Raw genomic sequence first — 27,755 nt, 5'->3', positions numbered from 1 at the left:
AACCTAATACCCTAGCTGTTATGTCTCGGATTTTCCTTTCCACAACAAAGCAACGCCCAGACTGGACATGGCTTCTTTGTAAGCCCAAGAGCTAAACGCAGGGCCCTGGTCAGAGTGTAGCGTGCCTATTGCTTATGTGCCGATAAAGACTCGCAAATCTTTTATAACAGTTCAAGCGTAAGCCGAGCGCTGAGGCCACATCCATGGGAACCTTGATTTAGTATTTGTGGGATTGCATTTGTCCAAAAGGACGCCTGCACGTAGATAGTCTAATGCTGTCAACAATGGTGTCTGTACTGGGCAGGCTACTTCGTAGTCTGGTGTCTGGTGGCGTTCTGCACTGCGATCTTTATTTCAGTCTATGCAGTTATTGATGAAGATGTGAATCAGTGTATTCATTCCTGGAACAGGTTGATTGACTGAACGTAACCAGGCTGGAATCTCTAGGTAAAACCTCAAGTCGGGATGATAATACTGAGGCTACTAAGGTTCTAATGGGAAGCCACTCAGTGACAGTATTACAAAGAGCCCATCATCCCCCACAAGGGAGCAGTATGAGTCGTGCTATGCTTGATATAGGGAGGACACCACAGGATCAGAAACCATCACTACCATTAGAAATCACCGGTGCCAATATCCCTATGGGGAGTGACAACACTCCTGTAGTTATAGCACATCAAAATCTTGCTAATACGAAGCATATGCTTATTTTGTCATGGAATGTGGCGGGTCTCCCAAATAAACTAGCTTGTCCGGAGTGGGGCTCTTTTGTGGATAGTAATGATATATGCTTATTCCAGGAGACTTGGGCTAGGGAGGACCAATGCAGAGTAGGCTTTGCGGCCTTTAACATTGCTGCCCGCTGGGGAGGGAAGGGGAGGTAAGGGGCGACCATCTGGGGGCCTTACAACCTGGGTTGGGTTACATCTAGGCTGCAAGGGTGAGTCTATCCCGACCAACTCTGATGACATCCTGTGTGTCCTCCTGACATGGCCAACCTCTTATAAATTCGCAATCGTGAACGTTTACTCCTGCCCGATAAGTGTGGCCAAAGAGTCTAGTACCATTGGGGAGCTGTCAATTTTTCTTGACTCCCTCAGTAATGATACACTATATGGTGGCTCGTGACTTAAACTGTCACTTTGAGCCGCGCGAGGGCTGAATGAGGGAGCGTTGACGGGGGAGGACGAATATTAGGGAATCCCACCATGCCAGTCTCCCTATGCAAAGTCCTGGTCCCCACTGGCCATGCAGATTACGACCCTAACACTAAGCAACTCAATCTAGCCTTGCAATGGTCCGATGCCCTCTGATCTCCCCTCAAAGTTCACCTTTAACAAGAGAGATCAAGAATCACGATTGGATTACATTATGGTGGAGACACGCCTATGGTCGAAGGATGTTGACTTTGAGGTGATATCAAGGCCAGACAGCGACCATAATGCATTGAGTCTGAGGATGGACTTCCCACGCCCAAGGGCGAATGAAAATGAAGTTGCCCCAGATATGGTAGATGGGTTGATAACCACCAATAATAGACGTAGGGTCAAGTGGGGGAAATTGGTGGCTTCCCAAGATGCACTAGCTAAATTATACAGCGCAATTTTACCATTCCTCACGAAGGCCAGTGATATAGTGGCTCAGCCCTTGGCACTAGATTCCCTTGGAAACATGTTGACCGTGCATCAGGATTTGGTAGACTGTCTTTTCGAATTTTTTAACCCGCTTAGCCTTAGCAGGAGGAGTAGGGTGCCTGTATCTTCCTGGTATAATGTTTCTTGCAGGAAGGTAAAAACGAAGCTCATGGAGGCTGTAAAAGATGGTAGAGATAAACCAAAAATCCGCTCTTTAAAGTTATTATATAAAAAAACAATGAATCATGCGAAGAAAGAGTGGGACATGGAAAGATGGTTAAATCTCTCCTCCTCCCTAGACATGAGAGATACGCGCAGATTCTGGGCAATAGTCAGTACGGGGTCAGGTGAGCCCAGATCTGCGATTGAACCCAATATTGAGGCAGGGGTTTGGGAACTCCATTTTAAGACCTTATCTGCAGCAGCTACTGGCCTAGACAGCATACAGTTATACACACTGCCAGTTGCTGAGTTTGATAAACTGGAATTTACACCAGAGGAGGTCTATATTGCCATAGGGAAATTGGTTACGGGAAAAGCTCCCGGTTTTGATAAACTCCCTGGCGACCTTTTTAGGGATCAGCCAATGATTTGGGCTCCTTACCTCTGTACCCTATTTAATGCAATCCTGGGAGGCATGGAGGTGCCGGGTACTTGGCTGGGAGCAGAGATCATCCCGATTTTCAAGAAGGGCTCTCCTCTTCTCCCAGCTAACTACAGGCCCATCAGCCTCATCGACGTCCCCCAAAAAATCTTCTCTCGACTAATCCTAGATCGTTTACAGGAGTGGATTAACGAGCACGATATTCTTAGCCCATTTCAGGCCGGATTTAGGAGGAACACATCCACCATGGACCAGATCTTCCGTTTAATTCTGTTATACTGGAGGACGGTCACAGTAGAGGGTGGCAGCCTCTACATGGTGTTTGTGGGCCCCCAACAGGTTAAGTCCCAACTCAAACTGTCTCAACTAACGGGGGCATCCTTAAGATGTCAAATGCATCAACATTCAAGCCAGTGAGTCCCGCGCTTGAGATTTATAAAGTTAAGGCAAGGGCAGTGGCCCTCTATGGGGGGAACTCTGGGGGCACTCCTGCAGGCTCGAAATCCTAAACGCGGAGAATAAATTTATGAGACAGCTATTGGCCCTCCCCCAAAGTACACCCCTCCTACCATTAAGGTTAGATCTAGGACTAAGTCCTATCCAGGATGAGCTAGCCCTAAAACCTCTCAGGTTCTGGCGGAGGCTCTGGATAACGCCAGAACTCTTAAATTACAGGCTTGCATTGAAGGACGTACTGAGCCATAGTAAGGCAGCAAAAATTCCCTGGCTTGTTTTTGTGAAACAGGAACTGGAGAATATGGGACTACCTGCCCTGTGGTATGAACCAGAACAGGCGTGCAGGGAGGTTTCAGGGTTTATAAACGCAACATATGGCTCCATGATTCTCGAGTCGGCACCATGACAAAACTATTTTTAAATAACAAGACTGCCTATGTGTTCGAGGACTTCCTGAATGGTATCTATCCAGTAGCAGCAAGGTCAGCTCTATATTCAATGGAGGTATGGTACACTACCATTAAGGGCCTTTACAAGCAAATGGCCCTCCTCTTTGAATGAATCTTGCCCAGGATGCAGTGCCGTTCAAGAGGATGAACTCCACATACTCTTTTTTTGTCCTGCTTATAGTAAAGCTAGGAAGTATTGGTTAGTACCTTTATGTAAGAACTTGGGCTTTGACAAATGCTCGGTTGCTATGAGAATTCTTAAGACCGACACCTCAGGGCATATCGTCTTTGCACTATCGAAGTTTCTGATAGCCATGTGGTCCAAGAGATGGTTCATAATTGCGAATAGTAGCCAGGGGTGACTGTATATTTCTGTTTTTATGGAATTTTATTGTATATTATGAATTGACAATTTTATATTATGTGTTGCAATGTCTGTTTTAACTTGTAAATCTTTTATGGCTGAAATAACGTCGAAATAAAGATGAGTATTCATTCCAGGCCACCAGTACATCTCCTTTAATGTTAATATTGTTTTCGAGATCCCCTGATGTGACAGACCCTCTCCCAGATGTGCTTCATATATCAAAGCCGCTCTATGTCCCATGTTTGGAATTACCCTATCCCCCACTCCAGGGATTCCAGCAAACGGAACGTTGTTCGCATCAATTATATACGAATATTTGAGTGGAAATGTTTTAGATAACGCTGCACCACTGCCTTTGCTTGAAGCATTGACAGCCAACAATATCTCACTGTCTCTTTTCGTTTTTGAACGAGTGATCGCAGCTACGAAAGCCGTTTGTACAGCCCCCTTTGCGGCTTCGGCAGCCAATTAATTCCCTGCAACGTGAACGCTATCACGTTGATGACTCAGCGTGTGTATCACGTGAGTGTTTTGTAGTCCGTCTTGCAACTGAACTAATTGTTCCCAAAGCGTTTTATGCTTGATTGTACCACCTTTTGCATCTTTGAAACCATTTTGAAGCCAGTTCTGTAAATATTAATTATATGATTGAACACAGTAAAAAGAATCGCACACTATAAGTGTGAGGAATTCGCGATCCGTATTTTCAAGTGCCAATTTGAATGCTTGTAGTTCAGCTCGCTGAGCTGTACAATCTCCTAGATATTGTGTTTAGTGACCATCGGTCGGAATTTACCAATACGCATACGACCTTTAACGATCGAGCATGCTGCACTCTAAGCTTGCTTACTCCCCATAGAGGGTTGTGCTGAACCGTCAGTATAAATTATAAATCATACTGGTCAAGAGGGAGAATCTCAGTAGGCAGAGGACACTCATGTTTGTATTGCAGGAATGCTTGTGTTTTTAAATTAGGATCAAAAACATATTCAACATCTGTTGCAACAAGAGAATTAGCCCATTGTATCCATCTTGGATGTAAAGCTTTTGCATTTGGAATGCTTGCTTTCGTAACTGCCTCTAAGGCTGGTACCGGAGTCACAACAATAATGCGTTTCCCCTGAGCTAGAGCTCTTTCTTTTGCAACAGCGGTTTGAACAGCTGTCAGAATTTTTTCTGTCGAAGTGAAGCACATTTCCGCTTGGGTATACAAATGTGATTTGTATGCAATTGGTACTTTTTCACCTTTATTAAAAGTTAAGTAGGTGAATCCGCATTGACCCAAAATTATTCGGATCACTAAATTGTGTGTATTTACGCGTGTTTGTAAGTGATTTGTTGCTAACATGTCAGCTTGTAGTGAACGCAGGATTTCTGTGTGTTCCTGTGTCCAATCTTTGCTTTTTAAATCAGGTTTGATTAATTCGTAGAGAGGTGTTGGAAACCGGGCAACCGGGTTAGCAGTCACCAGGTTCCCAGCACAGTGGTAGCTTGGCTCGAGCGGTTGGGGGTCAGGCACCGTGTTAAGCGTACGTCACACCCTCACAATAACCATGCGTTCATCCGTTCCAAAAACGACACTACACCGTAAAAATTATGCAAGTCAATTTGAAAATATATATGTCTTTATCTTATTTTCTCTTAGTTGCAGGTTTCATCACATAAATACAATACAATAGGATTTTTCTACAAAAGAGCAGGCCAAATAAATAATGCTACTTTGGAATTTCAATAAATAGGTTCAGGTCATCATTAAGCAAGGAATAAATAGATGTGCAATAAATACAGATGGCAAATAAATACAGTCAGACAATAAATACAGTGCAGGAATAAATTAGTGGAAGACAATAAATAAAGCACCTTCAATAAATAAGGAAAAGCAATCAATGACAGTATAGATCAGATCACTTTCATGAGGTAACTTGGTCTTACTTTGCCCATACACAGCTTGTGGTCATTTGGATGGCATGGGGGTGTCCCACCTAGATTGGTCAAGGCTGGGGCCTAAGCTGAGGCAGAACCAGGGTAACCTAAAGATCTGGCCCTCCAAACTACACAGCCCCTCACAGATGTCACTGCACCAGTCTCAGTTCACCCCTGGCACTCCCAGGCTGGTTCTAACACCCCTCTAGCCCCTAGAATGGTCTTTTAGGGCTCCACGGGGCCTCAGATGCCCCCTCTACCACTTACTTCCCGTTTCACGATGATCGGCTCCGCTCGGCGCCGTGTCGATGTCGTGAGGCGGCTCCGGCTCGATGTCGCTGGGCGGTCTCAACTCTATGTCGCTGGGCGGTCTCGACTCGATGTCGCTGGGCGGTCTCGACTCGATGTCGCCTTCCGGCGTCGCAGGGACACGACCTCCCCGCTTCCGGGTGTCTCCGGAGTGCGATCTCCACTCCCGACCTCCGGCGCGCTTCACCTCAGTTTCCGGCGACTCCGGTGGGCGGACTTCACTCCCCCGTCGACGCCTCACCCCGACCTCGGGGGAATCTCCACTCGACCTCCGGCGCCTCTCCACGACCTCCGTCGGCGCCCTCACCTCGACCTCGGGTGAATCTCCACTCGACCTCCGGCGCCTCTCCACGACCTCCGTCGGCGCCCTCACTCCGACCTCGGGTGAATCTCCACTCGACCTCCGGCGCCTCTCCACGACCTCCGTCGGCGCCCGCACTCGACCTCGGGTGGCTCCGGGTACGACGTCTGCCTTCTGTCAGCGCCGCTTCTCTACCTCAGGCCCCAGGTCTCCAGGCTTCTCGACGTCAGGATTCCAGGAGGACACCACTGAACAGGTCAGGAACTTGCTGTTCTTCCTTTTTAAGGCCTGTTTCAAATGTTCAGTTCCTTAAGATGGTTCTTCTGGTCTTGGTCCCACACAGGGCTTTAGGCTGGGCTTGGTCAGTAGGGACTAGCATCAAGGGTGGGTTTCTGGACCCCACTCCAAGCACTGGTTTCCACCCCTGCTGCCTTACTCCGACCTCCTTCTATCTCTGTCCTCTCTCTTCTCCAGTCAGTTGCCAACTGCCACTCTGAGATGGCCTCCCAACATTCTAAACTGCCTCCCACTGTCACAGGGTTCTAGAATGTTACAGAAGGTTCTAGAAACCTCCGGTGGGTTCTGGTGATGTCACAGGTGACAATGGGTGGCCACCATTTTGTGTCTCAGGCCCTCAGACAGAAGTTCCAGGGGTAGGGAAAATGGCTCCCTGACCCTGCATCAACACTAAAAAGTCTGGTGGTTCCCAAAAAGGAAAAGTTATAACAGGGTTTGAGGCAGAAGTGGGACAAAATAAATAATAATGGCTGACAGGTCTAACACGCGTCCCCCCCAGCTGAAAGTGGGGAGAGCTACCCAGCCCCTTGGGAGTTCTCATCACTAAGGCGGAAATACCTTGAGAGACCGTCTGCATTGGCGTGGTCCACTCCAGGCCGATGTTCCACCTGAAAGTCCATTCCCTGTAGGGAGATAGACCACCTTAGCAACTTGGGATTCTCCCCCTTCATCTGCATCAGCCACCGAAGGGGTCTGTGGTCAGTCTGAACTAGGAAGTGCGAGCCAAACAGGTATGGCCGCAACTTCTTCAGAGCCCATACCACGGCAAAGGCTTCACGCTCTATTGCACTCCACTTCTGTTCCCTGGGAAGTAGTCTCTGGGATAGGAAGACCACGGGTTGATCCAGACCCTCTTCATTGAGTTGCGATAACACTGCCCCAATGCCATGTTCTGATGCATCTGTCTGGACAATGAACTCCTTGGAAAAGTCTGGGGCCCTTAAGACCGGGGCCTCGCACATGGCTTGCTTCAGTTTCACAAAGGCCTGCTGACAAGCCTCCGTCCAGACTACCCGTCGAGGTTGCTTCTTGGACGTAAGCTCCATGAGGGGGGCCACAATGGTCCCATACCCCTTCACGAAGCGGCGGTAATATCCGGTGAGGCCCAGAAAAGCTCGGACCTCAGTCTGAGTCTTGGGGGGTTCCCAGGCCATGATAGCCTCGCTTTTCGCCTGGAGGGGTTGCACCGCTCCCCTACCCACCAAGTGTCCAAGGTACACTACCGACCCCTGCCCGATCTGGCATTTACTGGCCTTGATCGTTAAACCAGCGTGTTTCAGGGCCTGGAGAACAGCTTGCAGGTGACGCAAGTGATCCTCCCAGCTGTTACTGAAGATGGCAATGTCGTCCAGATAAGCAGCAGAGAAACTCTCCATTCCAGTGAGGATCTGGTTCACCAGACGCTGAAACGTGGCAGGTACGTTCTTGAGCCCAAAGGGCATCACGCAGAACTGGTAGTGGCCCTTCGGCGTGGAGAAGGCTGACCTTTCCTTAGCTCCATCAGTCAGAGAGATCTGCCAGTACCCGGAAGTAAGGTCAAAGGTACTCAGATATTGGGCAGCTCCCAGCCGGTCAATCAATTCATCCGCTCTTGGAATCGGATGAGCATCAGTCTTGGTTACTAAGTTCAGTCCCCCGGTAGTCCACACAGAACCTCAGTTCCGGTTGGGCTCCCGGTGGTGCAGCTTTTGGTACTAATACCACCGGACTGGACCAGGGGCTGCTAGAAGGTTCAATCACTCCTAGCTCCAGCATCTTAGTGACTTCACTGTGAATGCTGGCCTTCACCTTGTCTGTCATCCGGTAGATCTTTGACTTCACAGGTGGGCTGTCTCCTGTGTCCACGTCATGGACGCACAGGTGAGTCCTACCCGGAACAAGGGAGAACAACGAAGAGTACTGCCCCAGGACCTGGCGGCAGTCCTCCTGCTGTTCAGGAGTTAGGGACGGGGAGAGAATCACTCCCTCCACCAACCCATCCTTCTCTTGAGACGCAAATAAGTCGGGGAGAGGCTCGCTTTCCACGTCCTCTGCTCTGTCAGTCACCATCAGCAATATGACTTCGGGCCTCTCATGGTGGGGTTTGCGGCGGTTGGCATGGAGCACCCGTAGGGGCTGGCGAGGGGTCTTCAGATCCACCAAGTAGGTAGCCTTACCCTTCTTCTCCAACACCTCAAAGGGTCCTGACCAGCGATCCTGGAGGGCGCTAAGCTCTCCTGGTTCGATCACCCACACCTTCTGGCCAGGCTCCAATTCCACCGGGTGAGCATTGTGGTCATACCACGCCTTCATTACTGCTTGGCTGGCTTCCAAGTTGTCAGAAGCTTGCTTCCACAACTTAGCCATTTGGCTCCGGAAGGCCAGCATGTAGCTCACCACATCCTGGGGAAGCTTTCTGGGAGTTCTTTCCCATCCGTCTCTCATCAGGCTGAGAGGTCCACGCACAGGGTGCCCATACAGAAGCTCGAAGGGGCTGAAGCCCACTCCCTTCTGTGGCACTTCCCTGTAAGAAAACAATAGACAGGGTAGGAGGACGTCCCATTTCCTCCGCAGGCTTTCAGGCAGACTTCTGATCATGCCTTTCAAGGTTTTATTGAACCTCTCCACCAGACCATTGGTCTGGGGGTGGTAAGGAGTGGTGAACCGGTAGGTCACTCCACACTCCTTCCACATCGCCCGCATATATGCTGACATGAAGTTGGTCCCCCTGTCGGACACAACTTCCTTGGGAAAACCCACTCGGGTAAAGATTCCCATCAGGGCCCTGGCCACAACAGGTGCCGTAATGGTCCTCAGAGGTATAGCCTCTGGGTACCGTGTGGCATGATCAACCAGAACCAGGATAAACCTGTGACCAGCTGTAGTAGGCGGATCTAACGGACCCACAATGTCGATGCCCACCCTTTCAAAGGGGGTGCTAACGACAGGAAGTGGTTCCAGGGGAGCTTTCAGCTTCACCCCTGTTTTCCCACTGGCTTGACAAGACACACACGTCCGGCAATAGGTGTCGGACGACACTTTCATTTGAGGCCAATAAAAGTGTGGGACAAGCCGGGCAAAGGTCTTGTGTTGCCCCAGGTGTCCTGCCAAGGGGATCTCATGAGCCAATTCCAAGAGGAAGGCTCGATAACGTTGAGGGACAACCAAGGCCCGTGACGATCCATGCATGGGTGCCTTGGGTTCACTGTAGAGGAGGCCATCCTCCCAGTAAATATTGTAGTTCCCCTCAACGTTCCCTGCTGCCTGGGCTTCGGCCTGTCGCCTCAGTCCCTCAAGGGTAGGACACTCCTTCTGGCCCTTGCAGAATTCCTCCCTGGTCGGCCCTCCCTCCACGTGCCACTCGGCCGGGATGGGTAGGTTCTCCAGTTCGGTAACATCCCCCTCCGCGGACTCCTGGTCCACCACCTCCGGTGGCCTATCCGTCACACGGGGCGCGGATGCCGAGGCAGGCTCCTCCTGCCCTCGGTTCTTCCCTTGGTCGGCAGCCGGCGGTGCCTTTGTTCCAGGCTCCCACCTAAACGAACTCCCCCTCCGGGTAGTCGCAGGCCCTGTGCTGACACAGGCCCAGTCAGGTGTACCCAGCATCTCAGCATGAGTCCGGTATTCCACCTCCTTCCAAGCATTATGCTCCATGTCATTCCCCAGCAGACAATCGACTGGCACGGCAGGGCTTACGGCAACTCGAAGTAAACCTGCAACCCCTTCCCATTCAAATGGAACCTCGGCCACCGGATAGTGACCCATTCTGCCGTCAGCCATCGCGGCAGGGTGGAGTACATTGGGAATCACCTGCTCTGGAGACACCAGTTGACTACGTACCATAGTCATACTGGCTCCTGTGTCTCTCAGAGCCTCCCCTCTTTGGCCGTTGATGGTGACCCACTGCCCATACTTTGTGGTATTTGCGGGCACCTGGATCTTAGGAACCATCTCCTGTTCTCCCAGGGACACTAAAGTGACACCCGCCCACTCCCTTCCCTTATCTAAAGGCATCTCCTCCCCAAGCACTACACTAGCTACTCTGGGGGCCTTTCCTCCGATGGGAGGGGGTGGTCTTTTCGGGCACTTCACATCTCCCTTATAGTGTCCGACACCACCGCACTCGTAGCAATGGACAACCCTTGGCTGCTGACTCTGGCCAGGATTAGGGTTTCTGGGTGGGTTAGCCCTAGGGGTGAATCCTGTTCCCTTCCCTTGGAAACTATTTTGGGGGCCTTTAGAGAACTCCGTTTTCTTTTCCCCTCCCTCTTTCTTCTGGGGGGCACCCTGTCCGGTCTTTTGAGAGTCCCCTCCAGTCCCCCTCGTGGACACCCGGGTACTAGCCCAAATGTCCGCCTCCTCAGCAAGCCTCCGGGGATTGGTCACCTTGCTATCCACCAGGTGTTGACGCAGGTCAGAGAAACATTTTTCAAGCAGGTGTTCCTTCAACATCAAATCAAACAACCCCTTGTAGTCCCTCACCTCACTGCCCTGTATCCAACCCTCTAATGCCTTCTTTGCATAGTCCAGGAAATCCACCCAATTCTGTGTGCCCAGTTTGTGGCTACCCCGGAACTTCTGTCTGTACTTCTCGGGTGTTAGTCCAAACTTCCTCACGAGCGCCACTTTCATGGTGGGGTAGTGGGTCTGCTCATCCTGCTCTAGGGCCAATAATGTATCCCTGCCAGCTGGAGGCATGTATTTATACAATCCCCCTCCCCAATATTTCTCTGGAACCCCATGGGCTCTTAACGAGACCTCATAGGCTGCTAGCCACTTGGCGATATCATCTCCCGCACTATAGCTGGCTACTATGTCTTTTGGCAGATAGGGTTTGGGTTCCCTGGTGATTTCTCTTTCTTCGCTGCCACCATTAGGAACAGTGTGTGCCCCGACCCGTAGGATCTGGAGATCTATCTCCTTGAGCCTCAACTCGTGAGCCATCCTCTGTTCCTCCTTTTCTTTCTCCAGCTTCGCCAACTCCCATGTGAGCCGTCTTTTCTCCCTCCGGTCAGTTAATACTGCTTCTGATAAGCCGCCACTAGAGACACTGCTGCCCTTCCTTGAAAGTGTTCTGGGCCCCTATACTAGGTTCCCCACCTCAGGTTGGTACAAACCAGCCCCCTCGTAGTCAGTCTCTCCATCCCTGTCCTTCTGTTCAGCCTTACTTTCTCGTCGTGCCTCCCCCGAAGCCCTCAAGCTGGTTTGGAGCTCACCCTTCCTTGCACCTGGGGGACAATACACCCCCTCTCTCTCACAAAACTCTTTGAGTTGGGCCACAGTGTAAGTTTCCACATCCTCCAACACAAACTCCATTTTTCCCACTCAGGATAGAAGACAGTTGCTTACAGAAGCTATGCAGGGGGGTACCTTTTGTAATACCTCCTCCCACCAGCAGAAGTAAATTTGGAAAAAACAAAACTCAAAATTAGGAAGTCCGCTTGGAGAAAACTCCCGGTGTAGGCCTATGGACTACCCACAGTTATTGTCGAGTAGACGCAAGCACAGCTCTATCCCACCACTGAACACCAATTTTATATTGGAAACCGGGCAACCGGGTTAGCAGTCACCAGGTTCCCAGCACAGTGGTAGCTTGGCTCAAGTGGTTGGGGGTCAGGCACCGTGTTAAGCGTACGTCACACCCTCACAATAACCATGAGTTCATCCGTTCCAAAAACGACACTACACTGTAAAAATTATGCAAGTCAAGTTGAAAATATATATGTCTTTATCTTATTTTCTCTTAGTTGCAGGTTTCATCACATAAATACAATACAATAGGATTTTTCTACAAAAGAGCAGGCCAAATAAATAATGCTACTTTGGAATTTCAATAAATAGGTTCAGGTCATCATTAAGCAAGGAATAAATAGATGTGCAATAAATACAGATGGCAAATAAATACAGTCAGACAATAAATACAGTGCAGGAATAAATTAGTGGAAGACAATAAATAAAGCACCTTCAATAAATAAGGAAAAGCAATCAATGACAGTATAGATCAGATCACTTTCATGAGGTAACTTGGTCTTACTTTGCTCATACACAGCATGTGGTCATTTGGATGGCATGGGGGTGTCCCACCTAGATTGGTCAAGGCTGGGGCCTAAGCTGAGGCAGAACCAGGGTAACCTAAAGATCTGGCCCTCCAAACTACACAGCCCCTCACAGATGTCACTGCACCAGTCTCAGTTCACCCCTGGCACTCCCAGGCTGGTTCTAACACCCCTCTAGCCCCTAGAATGGTCTTTTAGGGCTCCACGGGGCCTCAGACGCCCCCTCTACCACTTACTGCCCTTTTCACGATGATCGGCTCCGCTCGGCGCTGTGTCGATGTCGTGAGGCGGCTCCGGCTCGATGTCGCTGGGCGGTCTCAACTCTATGTCGCTGGGCGGTCTCGACTCGATGTCGCTGGGCGGTCTCGACTCGATGTTGTCTTCCGGCGTCGCAGGGACACGACCTCCCCGCTTCCGGGTGTCTCCGGAGTGCGATCTCCACTCCCGACCTCCGGCGCGCTTCACCTCAGTTTCGGGCGACTCCGGTGGGCGGACTTCACTCCCCCGTCGACGCCTCACCCCGACCTCGGGGGAATCTCCACTCGACCTCCGGCGCCTCTCCACGACCTCCGTCGGCGCCCTCACCTCGACCTCGGGTGAATCTCCACTCGACCTCCGGTGCCTCTCCACGACCTCCGTCGGCGCCCTCACTCCGACCTCGGGTGAATCTCCACTTGACCTCCGGCGCCTCTCCACGACCTCCGTCGGCGCCCGCACTCGACCTCGGGTGGCTCCGGGTACGACGTCTGCCTTCTGTCAGCGCCGCTTCTCTACCTCAGGCCCCAGGTCTCCAGGCTTCTCGACGTCAGGATTCCAGGAGGACACCACTGAACAGGTCAGGAACTTGCTGTTCTTCCTTTTTAAGGCCTGTTTCAAATGTTCAGTTCCTTAAGATGGTTCTTTTGGTCTTGGTCCCACACAGGGCTTTAGGCTGGGATTGGTCAGTAGGGACTAGCATCAAGGGTGGGTTTCTGGACCCCACTCCAAGCACTGGTTTCCACCCCTGCTGCCTTACTCCGACCTCCTTCTATCTCTGTCCTCTCTCTTCTCCAGTCAGTTGCCAACTGCCACTCTGAGATGGCCTCCCAACATTCTAAACTGCCTCCCACTGTCACAGGGTTCTAGAATGTTACAGAAGGTTCTAGAAACCTCCGGTGGGTTCTGGTGATGTCACAGGTGACAATGGGTGGCCACCATTTTGTGTCTCAGGCCCTCAGACAGAAGTTCCAGGGGTAGGGAAAATGGCTCCCTGACCCTGCATCAACACTAAAAAGTCTGGTGGTTCCCAAAAAGGAAAAATTATAACAGGGTTTGAGGCAGAAGTGGGACAAAATAAATAATAATGAGGAGGGACCACCCAAAGGGCTGACAGGTCTAACAAGAGGTTTAACCCTTTGTGCGTAATTTAGAATGTAAGTTCTTCCAAAATTCAGGAAACCTTGAATCGACTGTACATTTTTCAGCATTTTTGGAGGTTGGAGCAGCGCACACTTTTCTAAAACGTTAGCTGTCAGGCTTTTGCCTTCACTTAAAAGCTCATATCCTAGGAAAAGGACATTGAGATGGGCAATTCTTGATTTTGTAAGATTGAATTTGTAGCCCTCAGAGGCAAGGCCCAGTATAATGTTCAAGTGCCTATCCAGGTCCTCGTCTGTCAGATAGATATCATCGACATATGACAATGCCTCGTCATCTTAATTTGTATTAACTCTGTTACTGTTGCTGAGAATAACCCTGGGCTGTTCTTGAACCCTTGTGAGAGTCGACAAAAGTGACGCTGAGTCCCCATAATTTAGAAAGCTGTCAAGTACCTACTTTCAGGTGCTATGTTTTGACAACAGAAACCATTTGAAATGTCTAATGTGGTTTTATATGTTTTACGCACAATATTATTCATTAATGCTGTACAGTGTGCATTTTGCACAGCAAATGTTTTAGAACAAGTGTTCAGGTGTCGGTAATCCAAAACTAGACGATATGTATTGTCTGGTTTGGAAATAGGAAACAAAGGATTGTTCATCAATGAGGTACATGTTTCAATCACCCCTTGGCATTCAAGTTGATATATGATCTCCCTGACCTGTTTTTTGGCTTCTTGCTTAATTGGGCACTGTCTTTGTGCAGTAGGTTGACATTTTAATTGGATTTTAAGGTGAGGTGAGTCATCATCCCATCCTACATGATTTTTGCATAATGCTGGGGCCTAGGCAACTGCCCATTTCCTAGCATAAGTATATTTCAAATCTATAGGAACATGGTTGGAGAAGGCTGGCATAATGATGTTTTTGCCATGTGGACACTCCCTGACAAATTTTGGTGGCCAGTCTTGTTCTGCTAGAAGTATGTCATAACCCCTTGAACGTTTTTCCCAAAAGAGTGATTTCACTTTTCTTGGTATGTCTCCCTCCATTCGGAGTGTTATTTCATATAACTTTTGTGGAGAACTAACCCTGGTGTCAACAGTCTCAACTGTGATGTACTAATTCAAGTCCACTATCTCCAGATGTTCCTTCAGGTCCTGGCGAGCTATTGTTACTTCTGCTGCACTGTCCAGCATTGTCTGAGCCCATTCTCCGTTCTTGAGTTGTGTTCTCAGAATTCTCGGCAGGTCTGATCTTCAGACCTGCTACCTTTTTCTTAGTGAATTGAGGTTTTGGTTTGTTTTTCTGAACGTGTTGATCGTCTCTGGACTTCACGCGTTCTTCTTTGTGATCTGACCGTCCTCTTCTTTCGGATGTCTGTGAAGATGTCTGAAAGGTACTAGAGGAACATGTATCAGTATCTTGATACCTGTCAGGTTTTCTCAAATTATCCATATTCCTGAGGTTATACCTCCTTTCAGAGGGCTCCTTTTGAGGAGACCTACCTCGGGATTGAGAACGTTTCTCTTTTGAAAGTTGTTTGTTGTTTTCCCACTTCTTTTTAGAAGATGTAGGATTGTGTTTAATTTAGTTCTTCCCAGGACCTTCAGACAGTTGTGGTTTAACTGGTTCTCCACCTAAACTGTCTCTGCCTAATTCTTCATAGGATTTTTCTATTATTCTGGGAAGTTCTTGTTGATGTTCTGTTACATCAAATTCCCTTAATCGTTGGCGGATCGCCCCTGCTGCTGCCTCCCCTTTAATACTAGATAATATTATTGTTAGGACCTGGTCGAAGTTTTTTAGTAATTTCATACCTAACTTCAGAGCAGGCTCTGCCCCGTATTCATTTTGAATTTGAATTTGTTTCAATTTGTTTCAGGACATCGGGTATTACCGCAATAGACGGAACGCCATGTGTTTTAGTATAGATGGCAGCAAAGACTGTGCCCCATGCTTCGATGTGAGTAATTTTTTGAGCTATCAAGAATGCAATTTGTTCACGTTTTGTGGGCATTTTACCCATGACTGCGTGTAAAGTCTGTGGAGTAATCCTTTGTGTATTCCCCTGATGAGGGGTTTGATTTGGAATGGTTATTGGTGGTTGAACTGTTAAAGACCGCATGACATATTGTACTAATTGTCTGTAAATTTTTATTAACTCCTTTAGTTGAGTGAGTAATTCATCGTCTGACATCTCTTCGATATCAGGATGAGATGTGTAGCCGGTTAAAATCGGCCATGTTGCTCCTGGTCAACCTAGTGGACCGAGCCTGGTAATGTGATTGTAATGTTTTAGGGCGCCTTTAAACCAGAGATTATGTTCCTGGTATGTGAGTGGAATTTCAACGTCCTCGAAAGTAATATATTCATCAGGTGGTTCATCTTCTTTATAGAAGTGAAATCTTTTGTTACTGGATTTGATTCTGGGAATACTATCCATGAATAGAATACCTCTGTCTGAAAAGATTCATGTGCCTCTATCACAAAAACTGCTCTAACACCTCTTGGTGTTAGGCCATGTTTTAAATGTTTTAGAGTGATGGCTCTCCTTAAATTTGGTGGGATGTGTATAATACCCACATCGGTTTCATTTAAACCTGTAAGACTAAAGCTGTTACGACTTTGTTAGTCGCAACCTCACCGGTCACGGTATCATTATCCCCGTTTTGGGACATTGTTTTTTTTGGGAAATATGCAGAACAAGTTTCAAGGAAACAAAGATAAGGTGCACAATATTTTGAAACACTGTATCCTTCAACGTTGAACAAACCAAACAGCTAATACATAGGATTCTCGTCCTACTCAGCTATGGCGGATTTTATCCCTACCCACTCCAGACGTCTTATAGAGTATTATCAGTAGGGGTCCCTGAGAAAAGCACAACTGAGTTACTTCAGTATCTAGCGTTAAATTAGTGCCTTACCAAACGTTGGACGCCATGTAGTGTAGTTCCTATTTCCCTTATAAGCTCTGCGGATTGGAATAATATACACTATAGTTTTTCAATAGGACTAAGGTCAGTATGCTCCTATCGAGTACATTAAGCTTAATTACTTGTGTGTGCCAGCTAACTCAGAGGTCACTAGAACCGTGCAGTCAAGTTTTGCCGAGCCGTGCCGTGGTTTGCCATGGTAAGGGAAGGTATATTTATACCTGGAAGGTGCTTAGGAATGCTAGCATTGACGTAAAGTCGAGCAGAGGAAGACGTCATAGATGAACCCCTAAGGACTAGTAGTTTATGCATAATAGATGGGTTCTTGGAGAAATCAAAAATCCGAGCTAGGGAAAGTGCCGATGGCTTAAGGTTCTAGTTTCTAAGAACTCGTTGTGACGTGGGATGGACGGATGTAGGTGACCATGCCTGTATTTGGACAGCATGGCTAATGCCTAAATAAGGACTGGGATTCTATGCCTAAATAAAGGCAATGCGAATTGTGCCTATATAAGGACATGATTCAGGGGAACCTATGTACGGGCATCTAAATCGAAACACAATACCAGTAGATGGGGGCAATACCCCTGCCCGTGGACCATGCTGGAGGTAGCAATATGCCACGTTATATTTCTCCAGGCCCTAGAACTACCCCTCCACCCATTGCCATCGGAGGCAGGTAAGCCCCCACTGTACCGCGTGCTCGTATCTAAAGTGGTATAGGCAGAACTTCCCTTCATTGTGTAAATTGCATCCCCTCCACTTTTCAGCAACTTCTCATCCCATCTCCTTGTAGACAGAGGTCCACCGGCAGGGGCATTGCCCCCATCTACTGGGACCTTGTTCACCATCCGGGACATGCGGGAATTCGTCCCCTTGTTGTACCTGATTTATGGTCTTCAAAATATACACACAGTAAGTTAGCTCCCCTCATAGTAGATTGCACCCACACTTAGCAGGAAACCACTATCATGCAATGCAGTAGACTGAGCCCACAGCTAGTAGGAACCCCCATCACGCAATGCATGACAATTATATAGGCAGGCAACGGCATGCTACCACCGCCACATGATTACAACTTCGGTACTTGTTATATAAGTTTGCACGTACGTGGTGATAGATCGCAAACTGCCTCTCTCACTCCCTACTACTCTTAGTTCTCATCTTTGGAATATGGACAAACTCCAGAGCCTTCCTTAACCTCCATCCCCCTTTTTTTCCCCTCCCTCCCTGTTTTTCCTCTTCGATTTCCCTCTCTCCTTACCCTAACCCCTAGCCTTATTAAGGCTATCTCTCAGGCATTCTTGATTGCCCTGTCCTGATGATGATCCCATAACCATTGTTGGGGATTGAAACGTCGTCGACAACTACACTGTAACTCTGATTTCTAATCCTTGAATGTTGTGGAGTACAAGATGTGTTCTCCTTATCGTGACTACTGAATTTTTTTATATCATTTGAAAAGTCACTATATCACTACATACCTGGGATCTGGAAATCTTTGGATTTCCACAACCCCTTCACTTGTTGCTCACCCTATATTATTGTATGTTCTTTCATGTTTATTGAATAAGTAAATTAAATGTAATAAGTCCCATTGGGACAAATATATACCCAACACTGATTACAGTTTTGTGGTTAAATCATCCCCCCATGATAGGGACCGTTGTTCAATTATCTTTTAGCAACAAAAATATCTTCCCCTATAGCCTCCAAATAGGTTTCAAACGTTTCCTCTCAGTCTTCCCATTCCATACATGGAAGCCCTGCATATTATAAAAAGACTGGAAGTGCTGGCATTGATTGTGTTACCATGAATGAACAACACTTCACAATAGTGTTCACTCACCTCCGCTCTAACCTCTTCAATATTGATAGTTACACTTTACTATCAAGTCAGCTCTACAGTTCCCTTAAATCCTATTCCAGCACAAAAAAAGACTATACGCCAACATAAAGCTTCTGAAAATAAATGTGGAAGATAACAATGGAAATATCAAGTATTAGCACGCACACTCAGTTTCTCCACCCTATATTTCCCCAACACTGGGGCAAGTTTCAAATACACAGTACCGTACCGCTGTGGATGCAATTCATTTGGATTCTTTAGGATTAACACCCAGAACAGCCATGGGCTTCGGCGTGGCTCCAACAACAAGCACTTTGTTATTTATATCCTTCCACAGCTGTGAACGCGACTTTCAAAGCACAGCGCGGCTGAGGGAGGTTGGCGCTCTAGCCTCACAATACTCCACCTGTTCTCCTACACCAAGTCGGCATTCTAGTTTGTATTTTTAACTACCTTTCAGCACAGTTTCGCTATGCAATGATCTCGCAGATAAGGGGCGGATCGCTTCCAACAGATCCAGCAGACTCTACTGTCACCACCCTTCTCCTGAAGAAACTGCCAACTAACAGATGTAATACCCACTTCTTGACTCCCCCTGTGCTTTCAATTATATACTTTTTCTTCACAAAAGACATTAGTACCCCTTCAGACTTCCTTTAAGGAAAACGGGCTGCTTTACAAAAAGAAAAAGATTGCTTTATATATAAGCAATCACAGACATGGTGGTCTGCTGACCTCTGCAAGCCACCATACCTGTTATTTTTTGTGATTCCTGATGAGTCTCAAATTGCGAACCTCATTAATATTCATGAGGGAGGTCATTTACGACCCACTGGGAATCGCAGAAAGTGTTCAAAACACTTTCATACATGCCTTTTTATGATTTCCTAGTTGCGAATCACAGGGATTCGCAATTATGGAATTGCAAAACGTTTTCTTCATACATCTGGCCCTAAGAAGTTAATTAGGCAGCATACAATGACCCCGATCACATGCCAGCTGATTAGTAACTGCCAGCTTCTCAAGCGTCCTGGAATTTCAACACTCTAGAATCCAAAAGTGGAACCAGTTGCCAGGATATAACACTAAGACTGAAATCATGTATGAGACAACTTATTGAAAATGAACTACAACATCCAGTTGTGCATATAAAATGTTTTTTTTCGCTTGTAGTGTGACAAAGCCTTGTTCTATCAGGTTGTACAGTGTGAGTAGACACAATGTCTGGTGACCTGCTAAAAGAATGAGTACTGCCTAAGCAAGAGCTGGTAAGGCCAATGTTGCTTCAGAGATCACCGTAAACCGCATGCTTCCAGTCCAGAAGCCTTCTATTGAATGAGCTCAGCTCAGATTTAGACTCTTTTTAGGTCTCGCCCCGAGATTTAATGTTTAGGAGTGGGGCTTTAACCCGCCCCTTTTTTTTTACCTCTTCTCCATTGGCTGGCTGGTTTTTTTTCGATACTTTTCGCTGGGCGTGTTTTTCTCTCCTCCAGCCAATGGCAAGAGGAGAGAAAAAGAAAACACGCCCCCGAATCCGAAACCGCCGCTGCGTTTCTCCGAGGCATTTCTGCTTCACCTCGGAGAAAGGCAGTGGTGTGCTTGTTACTTTCTCCTTAGAGCTAAACAATTTGATAAGCGGTGCCTAGCTTAAACTATGGCCATTGATTTTCAACAGATAATTTGGAGGCATCCATACCTGTGACCAGAGGAATAGTGAAATCTCTTATGCCACAAGTATCAGTACTGACTCACGGAATAACATTCATTGTTATTTTTCTGTCTGGTTTGGTGGTTCTTTTTTTAGTAATAAGTCGCTCTCTTGTTCCTAACATACTATTAGTGCCCGTAAGTGTTCACGATTTGTTCTCATAAAACTAAAATCAATTGAAATCAATACCACTGATCATTCTATTATGAAGGCTAGTTACAATTTTTGTCCGAACTCGTCTTTTTAACAGGCGGAAATAAGTCTTTTATTTTATTTTTACACACTACTGCTGAAACCGCATCTAAACTTAATATACATTTATTGTGGTTTCGTACTAAAAATGCATTCCTCAGTTATTCGTCTGCTGTAGTTTTATTCATAACTACCTCTCACCACTGTCAATTTTGGAAGAGGCTCACTCACTTACCGGGCGCATGCCCAGATGGTACTCATTCCCGAGGCAGATGCAACATCCAAGCGCCCGCAACGGATGCGCCGTGACTCCTTTCATGGTGCCCTGTGTGCCTACGGGCATAAAAACCGGCGTAGGTACCTTCCCATGAGGCAATCGCAGCTCGCATGCCCGGGCTTTGGATACTCGGCATTCCGCTAGCACTCGTAGAGAAAGCGGCGCCGCTGTGCCGGTGGAGGCTGCCATGCTGCTACGGATACGACGTCACCGGAATGCGATGGAACCACACAGCAGGCCGCCATCTTAGAAGCTGTACGGAGGAAGTATACTTAGAGCGCAGCCATATGCAAAAAGCGTCACCAAAAGCCATGGAAGAACATGAGCAAGCAAAAATCGTCAATGCCAACATTTTTAGAAAAGTAAAGTGGGAGAATTTTAAAAGTAATCAGGACTCTATACAGCCGTGGTCGGTAGTAGGAGTAACTGCAGGGCGGTGACGTGGGGAGAGGGCTGGGCAGGGTGGGGGTAGTAAACTATGGATTACGGAGGTTTACAGGTAAGTTAACATATAAATTAATAAAACGAATTTCGTTGCGTGCACTGCATCCCCAAATGCGATGCAATGCACGCAACGAAATTCGTTTTTATTAATTTATATGTTAACTTACCTGTAAATCTCCGTAATCCATAGTTTACTACCCCCCACCCTGCCCCTCCTCCTCCCCACGTCATCGCCCTGCGGTTACTCCTACTACCGACCGCGGCTGCCTCTATATTTTTCCCTTTTACTTATATTGAAAGAGAGGCAATTTCAGGCGTGAGACCACCCAAATGAAGATATTTTTGGCTTCAAAGATGATGATCGGGACTCTCCAACCTAAATCTTGTCTAAGGCATGTTTAAAATATAGCATTTAGCAGTCAAGTATAGCAGCCAAAGCCTTTTCAAAACGATAATCTGTATGCCATAGAAAACAAGCATTGGCAAACCCAAAAGGTCTCGCCTTTGGGACCTGTTGGCTTTACGAATGGTTTTTAGGTCTCGGCTCGAAGGTTGCGCTTGCGCAGTCTCGCTCCGAGATTTTTAGGTCTCGGCTCGAAGGCTGCGCTTGCGCAGTCTCGCCCCGAGATTTAATGTTTAGGAGTGGGGATTTAACCCGCCCCTTTTTTTTACCTCTTCTCCATTGGCTGGCCTCTTAAATGCTGGTCAGCCATTGGAGAAGAGGTTTGTCTCTCCAACCAAACCCCGTCCTTTTTGGATTCGGGGGCGTGTTTTTTCGATTCTTTCTGTCCTCTGGAATGTAAATATTTCAGCCAATGGCAAGAGGAGAGAAAGTAAAACACGCCCCCGATTCCGAAAACGACACTGCGTTTCTCCGAGGCATTTCTGCTTGACCTCGGAGAAAGGCGGTGGTTTTCATGGCGACTCCCTTGAATGATTGTTGCGCCCCCGACGATTTCGATCGCTGCATCTTGCAGCGGTGATTAAGCTATTGACATTGTAAATAACAATGCCGTTTCTTTAAATGTTTTAAAAACAAAAACATAAACAATAATAATGTCATGAGCAATGCCAATAGCTCTAACTTTAACAATGCCGAGACCGTTGCATTGTAAATACTTGTTGTATCTTGCAACAGCTTTGGCCAACAGTCTCAGAGACAATAGCTTAGATTATGAGGGTTAATAGCATTAGAGAAAGATGTTTCCACTGGTGGTCGCCACATAGAAAAAGTGGTGGGCGAGTGGAGGGGGTGCGAGGGTGGAGCATGGGGGTGGGGAGTGCAGGAGAGGGAGCGGCTGAGGTTTAATAATAATTTTATTAAAACAGAAGACTTACCTAAGCTGCCGACCGCCTCCCGCGTCACACCTCGTTGTGTTCTACTTCCTGGTCCCAACAGACACTAGGACAGGATCAAAGACTCCTTGTGCAATCTCCATGCTGCTCTCTTGCTATGAGAGCAGCACGAGGATTGGCCTAAGCTGGTTGGTTTGACACTCTGCTCAGGACAGCGAGTCTGTGCTGTTTCTCCAACCCGGCTTTTCAATACAGCCGCGTTGGAGAAACCTGAGTGTATATGTGTGTTTGGCCGGACTGAGACAGCCGGCCAACACAACACATGCAAACTTAGAAGTGCACAAACCAGTCATCCTCCCCCTCCCATGGCCCCGGCCCGCCCCTCCCTACACACTCTGGTTGAACCAGCTGCTGAAAAATAAGACGATTATAGAATATTGTTTTATTTTACAGCTGCTGGCTCTGAGCCAGTGGGGCGACGCTCTTCTGCCATTGTGGAGGAGCCTTCACACCAACTTTGCGTTTTTCTTACTGATCACCTGAGGTTAGTGAAGCTGCTAACAGGAAAGATTTTAGATGACGAGCGTGCAACCGTATGACAGACAAGGGAAATGTCCACAAAGGGCTGGCAGACAAGTTACTGTACTGGAACAGAGGTACAGCAAGAGTCCATCGTGTGATGTGAAAGATCAATGTGATGACTTTGGCGTGTGAGAAAGTCAACCTGTTTCCAAAAATCTTACCTGGGTGTAAAAAATCCCCCAGAGAAATTTTTTAAAATCCAGCAATAAATGCTGCAATCGATGACAAGCACATCACTTCCTGTGATTACAGTTCAAACTAGTGAAGTATGATTTGAATTTTTATCTGTGTTATGTCTAATTTAATTGTCCCAAAAGTAGCTTGATGTATAATTTAATTACTGAACCATACAATGTATCTGCATTTAGAAAAGCAAGTTTTGTTTCCTTATCCAAAACATTGGATTACTTACATATATATTTCTTATATTTGCAGCATATTTTGGAGTGTTGAGGTTCCTAATTTAGACCCACTGAAAATAACGGAAGTACAGATCTGGGTTATGGATAACATCGATGGTCCTGACAGGTATTATTATCAATTTACATTATTTGTACCGAAAAGCTCCTCAATATTAGTATTCCTACTATTAAACCCACAGTGCGTTCAAAGTCGCCATCGCCCCAAATTATTTGCACCAGCTTGATCTCTGCATGGCCCTTCCTTTATTCATAAAATCTTTATTGTATGATGGGTGCCTTGACGACATACAATAAAACAAAAATAATTAATTTTGATTCAGCATCGTTTTTCACAAAACCTATAGAATACCAGAAGGACAATCTGGTATTATCTACAGACCGAAAAAATTGCAGTTCAATACTTCATGACAGTTGCAAGTGACCATAACTGAAAACCCCAAAACGATGTATATGGTTCATTCCTCTTGCATTGAACAGAGAGCAACAACAAATCCTCCAAATGAGGTTATGAATCCATATCCTCAACTTCTTATGATGCACTTATTTTAAACTCTTTTCCCCTAAATCAGTCTACATAAGGTTCTTATTATGAGGTTGACGGTCCGATGGACCAACCTCCCGTTTGCGGCCGCAAAAAAGGGCAATAGCATGTACAAATGCTCTTTTGCGAGTCACTGACTAGCAAAATAGCATTTGCGACTCTCGCTATTAGGGAGGGGCGTCCCTTCCTAATAGCGAGTCCACATGCTATGTACTAATGTTTAGTGGCCGCATTTGGGGCCGCAAAACACTTGCAGTTTACCACCTACTTCAAGTAGGTGGTAAACCACTCGCAAAAGGGGAGGGGTCCCCAGGGTCGTTAGTATTAATGAGGCATGCAATTTGTGACCCCATTAAGAATCAGAAACAGTGTTTGAGACACTGTTGTGCATTCCAATTAGCAAGTTGCAAATTGTAAGTCGCAAATGCGATGCAATTTGCGACTCGCTAATTGGCGGTTCGTACATCTGGCCCCTAGTCTTTCCTTCCTGGTAAATAAAAAGGGCATTATTTGTGTCACTGTTCCTAGACCTGAGCTATAAAAAACATGGCTTCAGAAATTCGCTACTCATATAAAAACTAGGTAAAGCGGTGTTAATTTTTTTTTTAATATATAGTCGCATTTTATTGGTTTTGATAGAAACATGTACATCAATACAACTTTAGAACAATGCATCCGTTCCACACTCTCAGATTCATATACACTCTGAGAAACCCGCAGCATTACAAAGTATAGTACCTGAGATATTCGTCGGTCAGTAAATTCCCCTCCATCTTCCCATATCCCTTGATGTTTCTATGCCAGCCTCCTGCTATATATTTTGCATTGTCTTGCTTACCGCAGCAGTCCATCTCTGCTGTCCATTCGGATAGTGTGGGCAGGTTGGGGGAGTTCCATTTGCAAGTAATGTGCCTTTTAGCAATGATTGTTGCCATACTTACAAGCACATAGTCCCCCCGAGTACTACCCAGGTCCTCCAAGAGGCGCAGTAGAGCCAGTTTGGTTGACAATTCATCCGTTCTCTCCAGCACCTGCATGAGGGTGTTGGCGATTCACTTCCAGTAGTTAGCAATGTTTGGTCACTGCCACACCATGTGAAAGAAGCCTGCCTCAGATTGCATACACTGTGCGCATTTAGGTTCGTTGAATATGCCAACATGCCAAACACACTGTGGCAGATGTATGTCATATATGCAAATACTGTAAATTAATCAACCCCAGTCAGGAAGAAATTTGCGATTTCTCTAGGCGACATACATTCCTCCCACCATTCTGTGTTCTCTACGGTACCTAGACATCGTTCCCACTTATGTCTAAGACTCAAATGCTTTGGGGGCAATTACAGACCAGTGAGCGGTAAAGCTGAGAAACTTGACCTCTATCGGGCTAAATTCTGCTAAGTGGCCGAGCTGTGTTTGATAGCTTGCTAACGCATGTCGAAATTGTAACTATTTGTGAAATTGAGTGTGCAATAGTTGAAAGTGGGGTTGCATATTTTGAAATGATTTCATGCGTCAGCCACTCCAGATGTCTCCCAGAGTAGAAATCCCTATTTTGTCCCACTTCTCGAAGCCCTCCAGCCAGGCAGTCTATCTCAGCCAGTGGTCATTCCATAAGAGGGTTTGTTGTGCCAATTTTTCCTCCTGAATCTATTTGCTGCTCGCCAGGCCAAGAACTCTGTCCTTGTGATCTCTAGAGTATGAGATGGGATGGGTTGATATACAAAAAACTCATTACATTAACAAATCCCAAAAGATTCATTCCTAGTTGGGATGCTGGATCAATTCAGCCCCCAGTCAGCCAATCATTAATAACCAGGAGTTGAGAAGCCCAGTAATATAGCTTTATAGCCCGCCGTTGTGGGCTATACCGGCTATTAAAGGCCCGCTGCAGCGTTAAAGGCCCGAGCCGAAGGCGAGGGACTTTAACAAGGCAGCGGGACTTTAATAGCTGGTATAGCCCAGCTACGAAGGGCTAAAAGGCTATTAGAACATTCTGCCACTAGAGGGCAGAATGCTCTAATAAATTAAACAAAGGCTTTAGGGAGCGCGAGGGGCTTATACCAGCCATTATAAGCCCGGAGCTACTCCATTGTTTTCAATGGAGCTTCCACCATTCCAATGTTCTAATAGATCTTAATATCTGCCGCCGCCAGCCCGTCATCAGAAACCAATTGATGACAATTATCCAGAGCTATACCCGGGCTTCTGCCCTTCCAAAGGAAAGAGCGGATCAGTGCTGCCACCCCGGTGAACCAGTAGTTAAGGATGTAAAATGGAAAATTCTGCAATACATATAGAAAACGTGGGATCACCTTCATTTTCACAAGGGCTGCTCTTCCCAGTATGTTTAACAGGAGTTTGTACCAATTATGGTGGTCTACTTTGGTTCTATGCAGGAAAGGAAGGAGGTCGAGATTGCCGATAAGGTCTGGCATTGCAGATAGGTGCATCCCTAAATACTTAAAGCTCAGGTGACAAATAGGAATATTTGTCTGCCAGATGGTAGTTTCAGTCTCTCGCTTTATGAGAATAAAGAGAAATGTGTCTCATTCGCCTCCTCATACACCTCCACGATTTCCACAACCTGCCCAGAGGCCTCGGGATTTAGAGAGAAAGAGGAGCACATCATCTGTGAAAAGAGCAATCCTGTACTCCTGCAATCCTCCCAAGTTTCAGCCCTGCACCTATGCATCACAACAAATTATTCTGGCCAAAGACTGAATGGCAAGGGCAAAGAGGAAAAGGGACAGTGGGCATCCTTGTCTGGTCCCCACCTGAACGGGAAGGTGCTCAAGAGCATCCCTTTTATGAGGACTTGTGCTAAGGGCTCTCAATATAGGAGTTTGAGATATCTGAGGTATTTAGGCCAAAATCTTATGTATTGGAGGGCTTGTGCTGAGTGGGACCAGTCAACTGTGCCAAAGACATTTTCGAAATCTACAAGTAAGATTGCAAAGGAGTGGGGTATATCTTCAGCCCGGGTGATGGCAGTGTTGACACGTTAAATGCAACAATGAGGCATAAAACCACATTGGTCAGGGTGTATGAGAGTAGCCAGGACTCTTTGTACTCAATCTGCTAGTGCTTTAGCAAAGATTTTTATGTCAGTATTGATCAGGGAAATAGGAAGGTAAGTGACACATTTATCTGCTGGTTGTCCTAGTTTGGGAAGTACTACTTTGATAGCCAAGTCTAATTCAGGTGGGGAAAAGCCCTATCCGGCCACTTCTGTGCATAGCTTAAGTAGATGTGAGGTAATGATGCCCTGAAATTTACAGTAATATTCAAGAGGAAAGCCATTGGGTTGGGGACTCACCCATTATCATGTCTTGTATCGCATCCCCTATTTCATCTGCCATTAGATGGGCATGTAGGTCTTCCCGTTGAGATCTCATACGTTGTGGGAGAGATATTTCAGTAAGAAGTGGTTTGGCCTGTTCTCGGTCCGGTCGCGAGTGGCGATGTATATAGCTGGCAGGAGTACACTGCAAATGCTTCTGCTATCTCAGTGGAGGTATGTACTCGGGGTCCCAATTGGTCAGTAATGTAGGAAATTATGTTAGAGCCTATTTTCCATATAAATGTAGTTTACATGTGCAAACCACCTTTTTACAAGTGTAAAACCAATTTTACTTTTGACATTCACAAGAGGTGGCTTACTTCATGTGAGTAAATATACACTGTGTATATTTTCTCATCATCTGCAAACATAGACTTTTTATAGCCTAAGTCAGAGGATGTTCAATACTTTTCATGCTTGCATCTACTGTA

The 27,755-nt window shown here is 46.8% G+C and overlaps 1 protein-coding gene across 2 annotated transcripts in view; it reads left to right on the top strand.

The window, feature by feature from the left end:
* LOC146863010 (ADP-ribosyl cyclase/cyclic ADP-ribose hydrolase 1-like) overlaps positions 1-27,755 on the top strand; it is a 515,922-nt gene that overhangs the window by 442,769 nt on the left and 45,398 nt on the right. Inside the window, exon 6 of one of the 2 annotated variants that reach the window (XM_085642393.1) lies at positions 23,455-23,547. The exons of the other annotated variant lie outside the window; for it this stretch is intronic. Within the exon in view, the coding sequence (XP_085498519.1) occupies positions 23,455-23,547 (93 nt within the window). The remainder of the gene's footprint in view (positions 1-23,454; positions 23,548-27,755) is intronic. 2 annotated transcript variants of the gene reach the window in all.

This window comes from Triturus cristatus, chromosome 2_2 (assembly GCF_964204655.1).
Source record: "Triturus cristatus chromosome 2_2, aTriCri1.1, whole genome shotgun sequence".
Lineage (NCBI taxonomy): Eukaryota > Metazoa > Chordata > Amphibia > Caudata > Salamandridae > Triturus > Triturus cristatus.
Note: the sequence above shows the minus strand (reverse complement) of the source record. Positions and strands in the feature narration are given on the sequence as shown.